A 7,993-nucleotide genomic window follows, 5' to 3' on the forward strand; every position below is an offset into this window, starting at 1 on the left:
TGCTCATATCGTCGTAAGGGCCACTCACAGCGATATGTTGTTGTGGAATTTATGTTTCGGAAAATGGGTTACAGACCTTGGGTAGTACCACATGTACATGTATCATACATGTACATCATAAAGAATTGTTTCTGAGTTTTCGAATGAATGAGAAGGTGTGTAAAATGCGTTTGCACCTCGCTCATAGAGACGCAAGTGAGGTAATGTTCGCTACTGGTCTTTATTTCTCTGAGGATCATTTTAAGGTACGTAAACACTTCATATGAATATGTCGCTTGTAGCATAACACTTAACACGCTGGACCTCTAATCCGTTGTTCGCAACATTGATCCTCATTAGGAGCAAAATTTCCTTCTAGTTCTCTTCGCTTAATATCTTTTTAAGTTTACTTTTCGTAATATAGTTACATAAGAGCTTTAAATTTCATGCCATATTACATTTCGACATCTACATTCATTTATTAGCTTCATTTTCCACCTCATCAATTTCTGATGAATCCCAAGGGTGGTGTTAAGAAACTGCACCTCATGCCTGTTGGAAATGAGACCCTACATTCTGAATAATCTGAGACACCATTTAACAATTGCCGACACATTATTCTTCCCAAACAAGTCGGTGAAGACAATAATTTGCCACTTCGAATTGTCTTCATTGAAGCTATTGTACAGACTAATGATTAAAATCCAAAACTGTTTGGAAACTACCAGGAAATGTAATAAGACCATGGCATTACGATAAAATGAAAATTGGACCTGCTCAAGCACTTTTAAATTATAGTATTTGAGCAACAATTGAGCTTGCAATAGAACAAAGGATATTTTAAGGTTCTGATGCATCAACTGCATATTTTTAGACATAATTTTCTGATTGTTTAAATTATTGACCTGGAGGAACAGAAAAACTGTAAAGTGTAAAGCTGCTGAAGGTAAATACTGTTCGCCAAGAGTGTTATTACGCTGTCCCAAAATCTGAAAACTGAGAACAGAGGCACCTGGAAGACAGTAGTAGCGCTGACAAGAACCACAGCAATTAACAATCAGAATTATCTTCTAAATGAAATAGTTTCCACAGTGTTTCACTGTACAGGCTTTCACAAGTTGCCATGAAAACCTTTTCAGCATGGCCTGAGACAATAATCTCGTTCTAGATTCCCTCAAAGACTATTTTGCGACTTATTGCTTTGTGGAGGAATTTCTATCCCACTCTTTGCACTGCAGTTTTCATGTTTCTCAATTCTGGAACATAAGTATTTGGGGATATTTTCGAAGAACGAAGAGACCATAAAAACATCAACTTCCAGAAGATTTCTACTATCAACCTTCAAAAAATTCCTTTCTGTGGTATCATAGACTGATACCATTGCACCAGCATCCCACAACTGGTAACAGCCACGCAAGTTTCCATCAGATATAGACAGTGTAAGTCCAGGATCCGACGGACCCAATGGAGCATGCCTGGTGAGCCACACCTCCAGCAGACGCGTACAAAGAGGGCGCACTGCCACCACGATATAAGAGGGTCGGTGACAGCCATACAGCCGATACGCAATGAGGCTCATCCCAGTCGCAACGGAGGCCCATCCCAATCTCTGACCTGTCACTATAGCTCTTGCATTAATTAAGAGAGCCTCACACTATGATGATCTTGTTTCTATTGTATTAGCTGGACTTCATTGCTGTATGGTCATTCGTAAAGAGTTTTTGCACACTTGAAGAAAGCTGAAAGTTAAATAAAGCTTCCATTTACTTTATTTACTCGTTCCCTAATCGTTTCAGCCCCTGCCCATCTTTCCTAAGGTGACAGCTGCTGCTCCACTCTATAGCCCTTCTCCCTTACCGTTGCGTATCAAGAATTACACGACAACTTTTTATTGTTGCTCAAAAGTTGTAAATGAGTTTTCCATCACTAAATACCGAAACTGCTTGCAGAAAAAGTGTGGGAAAGCATTAGTAACTTCGACCAACTCTCTTATAACTTATGCACGCCCTTAATCTGTGACGTCACTTTGCTTCAGCCAATAACATCGTTTTAGATCACGTGACAAAGTCCTGAAAATTACTTGTTTCTAAACTTCAGTTTGAGAATTTTGGTCAAAAATGCTATTTTAATGTTATAATCATTCAGAATGACAATCATCAGAACCATATTTTTAACATAGAAAAATAGCACATTACGTGTACACAGCAGATGTCAGTCGTCAACGGTCGACACTCATCAGCTGTTGCTGAATACATACAATTAACTTTGAAGCAATAATCTCTCATTAAATATCCAAGCCTATTAAAAAGCTCTATGTTTATCTAGAAAGATGATAAAAGGAATATCTCTGCATACAGTGTGTCAGTAACAATTTGTTGAAGGCAAAACGTGTAAGTTGTAACTTATAATTACGATTGACAGAAATTATTTTGTTAATTGTTGAGAATGAGAAGGGACTGTTAACTAAAGAAAAATAGGTGGGAAAATACGATTTTGTCAGAGTTTAGCTTCATGATGGAATTATATATGTTAATCTTGTATGTATGACATTTTGAATATTTTGTTTTTAAAGAAGCACTGTAGCTTTATATTCAAAGTTATGGATGCAGTACCGATATTTTGCACTAAAGTGTTTAACGCAACCTTTCTGGTTACTACATTGTGCATTCATTTCAATTAATAAAATAATAGCTTACTGATGTAATGTTTGGGGCTCTCATTGATGTCCCGTATTGGGGGTTGTACAGGTTGCAGAAACTGTAGTAAGCAGACGCTTTGATGGTTACGAACGAGAGAATTTTCAAGATGGTGCTGTACTGTTTCTGCCTAGTGTGAAGGTAGCAACAGTCATGCCGTGGGACGTATCATGTGCATCTCATTTGTGTTATTGTTTTTGTAGTCAACAGTAATTAACAAACATTTCTCAAAGAATTTTTGTGACTTGTAAAGTTAAGCTCACATCAGACATAAAATGGATCTGTGGACTACTCTGACGGCCAACGACCACAATATAATCGTATCCATGGGGTTCGTGGTTTTGAGATCCAACATTAATAGTAAACTCTGAATTTTTAATACGGACTACTATTAACTGTGGGTAGGTCCGGAACAGTAGTGAATTAAATAAGATGAGGCATTAGTTGCAGTGGTTTTTATTGAGTAACGGTAGCGATGTACAAAAGAAAACAAGCAGCGTGTGCGTCGTCAGTCAGGAATGGTCTAGATCAGGAAGGGGGCGGCGTAGCGCGCGAACGCCGGCGGGTGCACCGACAGCGCGGCGGGGGCGGCGTAGGCGAAGGGTGCCGCGGCCAGGGGTGCAGCCACCGGGCCGGCAGCCAGGGGGGCGGCGAAGGGGGCAGCGGCCAGGGGGGCGGCGATGGGGGCGGCAGCGGCGACGAGAGGCGCGGCCAGGGCGCGCGTCTGCACGTTGACTGCGGCTGCGTACGGCGGCACGTTGTAGGGCACGGCGCGCGAGTAGGCCAGCGCCGCCGCGGGGGCGGCAGCCACCACGGGGGCGGCGGGGACCACGCCGGCGCGGGCTACGGCGCACGCCGCCAGAACCACTACCTGCAACACCGCGCAGACACGGCTATACACCCGGCACTCTGCAGGGCGGCAGCGGCTGCACCTCATTCCTTAAGGCTACAAGACGTGGTTACACAGTTTTAATTATCACCAAGAAAAAAAATAAAGATCTATAACTAACTTTTTGTTTGTGTACAGGCACATGTATGCAGTACTAGTATGCAATGAATTTACTATGCTGCAGTGCTGTAGCATGCCACTATCCACCGATAGTGTGGAGTATGTACTCCTTCCGCATTCCGACGTCTTATTTTATTTATGTTAATTTATTCCTTTTTATACCATGTACAACCAATCCAATTTTTGCAACTTTGCCTCGCCGAGTGCGTGTCAAGGGATTAGTAAAGTACTTGACTTAAGTTCCATAGGTCGTGAGTTAGATCGCCAGTCTGCTCTATGACTGTTGTCTTTTATCACTTGATTCACCTCTGGCAACGTTTACTAATACGAAGAATGCCAAGATGCACCGTGTCCATGTTGAACTGTTTGTACCCCTGAAGGTCGGAGAAAGGGAACCACATACTACCTCCCACAGGGCCATGTCTAGTAAAGCACTGCAGTGTTCAAAGCAACCTTGCTATTAAAGACAGTTTTACCTTTCCAAAATTTTTAACACAAATTTTTTTAGCCATCTGCATAATTTACTAATCGCTATTACTTTACTTTTATGCAACCCTCTGTATGGTATTGTGCAAAGATCGTCGTGCGACACCAGATTCGGCAACCCATATCGATAGCACAGAAATTAGCGAGGGCTCGCTACAATCCGCAACAACAAGGGTGATGTACTCCTGAAGACCACATCTCCCTCTCAGAATAGCAGCGCCCTCATACTGAGGTCAATATAGTGTCGAGCATGCAAGAGCTCAGCCCAGTTCGTGACCTCATCTGAAGAAGTCAGTAGCACATTGTAGGACCAACGTGTTTTAAGGCTTGAGGTGAACTTGTACTGTTGTAAATGTCGAGCATTGTACCTCAAGAAAACCGTTTATTACTTAGTGCATCAATTGATGTTTTCATAGTCAGTTACAGTTATACATTTTCCAGTACTCCTGTGGCAAAGAAATTCGTCAAAGATCAACAAATCTTTCATTCATTTGTGTAATAAAGTGAAATAATGCTTCATGTGTTCTGGTTTGATGAGCCTTCTCCCAGAGCAATCAAAGAATTAATAGTTATGGTGGGTGAATGCAGTGTCCTCTGGTCAGAACACTCTCTCTGCGTAATCTACCTATGACTTACTAGTCTCTTGATTTTCTATTCTTTTAGGGTATAATCACTTCGCGAACTGTTATGCTGTCTGTAGAGGCAGAATAAAATTTTAATGTGGACAGAGTTTTGCCAGCGTACTTCTGCATTAACGAATGATTGCCTTTGAACTGGTCAATTATGTTCCAGTTCCAAAAAGAATCCTAAAGTTTTTCCATTGTCATCTTCTCGTACTCGATGATATGAGCCGTGAGGAAAGTGGTAGTTAGTAAGATGGTTTAATTGCTCCTGCAGACATCCGTGTTACGAGTCACAATGATTCAGCAGGGTATTTTAGATTTACCGCCATGATATGAATTGCGGCTACTATTACTCGGATACCCAGCTCCCCTACCCCGAACTCTTTCCTCTGTCTTTGTTTCACTATCTGCCTACCTACTTACATGTCTGTCCTTTTCTTTATTTACATTGGCGATTTAGGCATTACATGAGGAGCCACTCATCTTCAGTTAACAGATCATTTTATATTTTCGCCCGGATACTTAACACAGCAACTTTATTTATCGTAATGTAAGATGGAAAGAAATGCATGCCCTCCATCTTCCAGCACACATACTGTGCGTTTTCGTGTTCGAAACTAAATGGATGTGATACAGATCGAATACCAGCCTAGAAGTTCGCGGAAAATTGTCCAGAAAGCACCACTGTACCATACCAACGGTCTTTCATTTGGCACAAGGGTTGGGTTCGGATTTGGTTCGCCTCCACATCTCACAAGTTAGCACATCATTAACTGAGACATACATAATCATAGAACAGTTGCTCTCACTATCTGTACTAGTATAAACTTTCACTTTTATGCGAAAGTGTACTGCGCCTGTAAGGGTTGCGCAACAAAGAATATGTTCTTTGCAGATCTGTGCAACCCAACCCATTTTCCTTTTTCTCTTAGTTGAAGTCAGCGGCTGATTAAAGAGCAGGAAATCTCATTTTACAGATGCAGTTTATGAAATGGGTGGGGAACATTCTTATTGAATCAGATAGACCCATTAGGCACGTGGTAAAAGCCACAATTAACGTCATATGAATTCCTCCACCTATCCACACAAACTGCTCATGTTGTAGCAGCTATTACGTGCTCAGAGATACATGGGCAGATAAAGAGCTGGCCGTATGTCAGTATTGACATACTTAACAACGCAATACAAATTACCTTGTCAAGCGGGTGGTTACAGATCGAGTAACATGATCCATAAACAACGATCAACACGCTTTTGAGTCAATAAAGAGTTGACTGTAAATCAAGTTTAGTTTCTCGCCACTCTCTTCTCTACCTCTCTTTTCTTTGTTTCTTTCTAACTGTTCATCTATCTGTGTCATTCTCTATATTTTTCTTTACAAGTACCATTAGATTTCTAGGCGTATGCGTAACAGTGAATACCACTGCAGGAGAGTTCCACGTTGGATGATATTTTATGATCCAATGCAGTACTTGAAGTAAAGTAATTCAAAACTTAAAACTCACGGCTTCTTTGCCTAAAAAAGTATTTAGAGTTTTACGTTGCTTCACGAAGATCTCCTAAAGTGCATTATCATAACATTCATACAGCTAGTAGGCGTCAGTAATTGTTTCTTCCAATGTAGGAAACACTATCCGAAGAGATTGTGAAGTATGGACTATATTCAAGTTGTCAGAGAAGGCTTGTGGAATGAGCTGACGGACGATCAGTTTATCGCCTAGTGCGTTTCGCTAGGAAGTGCCTGGCTCTAATAACTATTTTTGGTATCATGTTTGACCTTGCTGCTTATAAAATGAAACTGTTTCATTCTAAATGTGAATGTAGGTTCTGTCAGAGAATTTTTCTGAAGAATTCTCGGGATATCAGCCAACTAAGCTGATCGATGTGTCGCGACGTATCGGCAAATATCTTAATCGAATTCTTCAGAAGTTCCGCCGGAAGGCAGCAAATACGACACTCGCTGAAACATCGCTACAGATCGACGAGGTAACTCGGTTGATATCGCACTTGTTTAGAGCTATGGCAATATCTAGCTTAGATATAAGCCTGCTCTAGGTGAAACCTTGACATTGTTACTGTGCTGTCGACATCGAAATTTTTCGACGTCCAAAACCCGTCAGGCTCTGTTCGGAAAGACGATGTGAGCTCGACGCGCCGGCGTGGCACTCACCATCCTGACTGTGAACATGGTGCTTGGTGGGTGCTGGGCTGCGGCTGCTGCTGCTGCTGTCGCTGCTGCGATACTGACTGCCGGCCTGCGGTGGTCGCATTTATAGGTGGCCGAGGGTGCCCGCCGCCGCGGCACGCATCACAAGCAGGCGCGGGTTTCACTTGGCCCCTCCGCTGCCGCGCGCCGCAGGTTTCTGTCTCCTTCCCTGTGGTGGACGAGGAATTCGGCGATGGAGTCATCGTGATTATAATAAAATAAGCATCTGGAATATGATTACGAATCCTTACCGAATGATGTGCCGCCGCGGGAGTATCACTGCATCTGTATTGGAAGGACGGTGGCTCGAGTCACCGTCTGGCCATGCACATTTATGTTTTCCACAGTTTGCCTAAGAAGCTGAATACCTGGATGGCTTCTTAAAGAAACACTCAGGACAGTTCCTTCTCCTTCCTTCCCCGTTTCGAGCTTGCGCTCCGTCACTAATTTACACTGACGTGACCAGTGTCATGGGATAGCAATATGCACATATACAGATGGCGATAGTATTGCGTATATGGGGTATAGAAGGGCGGAGCTATCATTTGTACTCAGATGATTCATGTGAAAAGGCTTGGCGGAGGTTGGAGTCCTCCCTCGGGCATGAGTGTGTGTGTTTGTCCTTAGGATAATTTAGGTTAAGTAGTGTGTAAACTTAGGGACTGATGACCTTAGCAGTTAAGTTCCATGAGATTTCACACACAGTACAGTACTGAAAAGGCTTCCAACCTGACGATGGTCGCATGCGGAATGGTAGTTGGAGCTGGACGTATAGGATATTCCATTTCGGAAATCATTATGAATTTGAGATTCCGAGATCCACAGAGTCAAGAGTGTGCCGAGAATACCAAATTTCAGGCATTAACTCTCATCACTGACAACGCAGTCGCCAACGGCCTTCACTTAACGACAGAGAGCAGTGGTGTTTGCGCAGAGTTGTCGGTGCTAACAGACAAGCAACAAGGCTTGAGAAAAACGCAGAAATCAATGTGCG

At 42.6% G+C, this 7,993-nt stretch overlaps 1 protein-coding gene across 1 annotated transcript; it reads right to left on the bottom strand.

Moving 5' to 3' along the window:
• Nucleotides 1-3,155: 3,155 nt before the first annotated feature.
• Nucleotides 3,156-7,016, bottom strand: LOC126253542 (NADH-quinone oxidoreductase subunit I 2-like). The gene is made up of 2 exons (XM_049954936.1): nt 6,964-7,016; nt 3,156-3,546 (listed from the first exon to the last, which is right to left on the bottom strand). Exons 1-2 carry the CDS (start codon nt 6,979-6,981, stop codon nt 3,199-3,201), a joined length of 366 nt encoding a protein of 121 aa, XP_049810893.1. The 5' UTR covers nt 6,982-7,016; the 3' UTR covers nt 3,156-3,198.
• Nucleotides 7,017-7,993: the final 977 nt, after the last annotated feature.

The sequence above is a fragment of the Schistocerca nitens genome, chromosome 4 (assembly GCF_023898315.1).
Source record: "Schistocerca nitens isolate TAMUIC-IGC-003100 chromosome 4, iqSchNite1.1, whole genome shotgun sequence".
NCBI lineage: Eukaryota > Metazoa > Arthropoda > Insecta > Orthoptera > Acrididae > Schistocerca > Schistocerca nitens.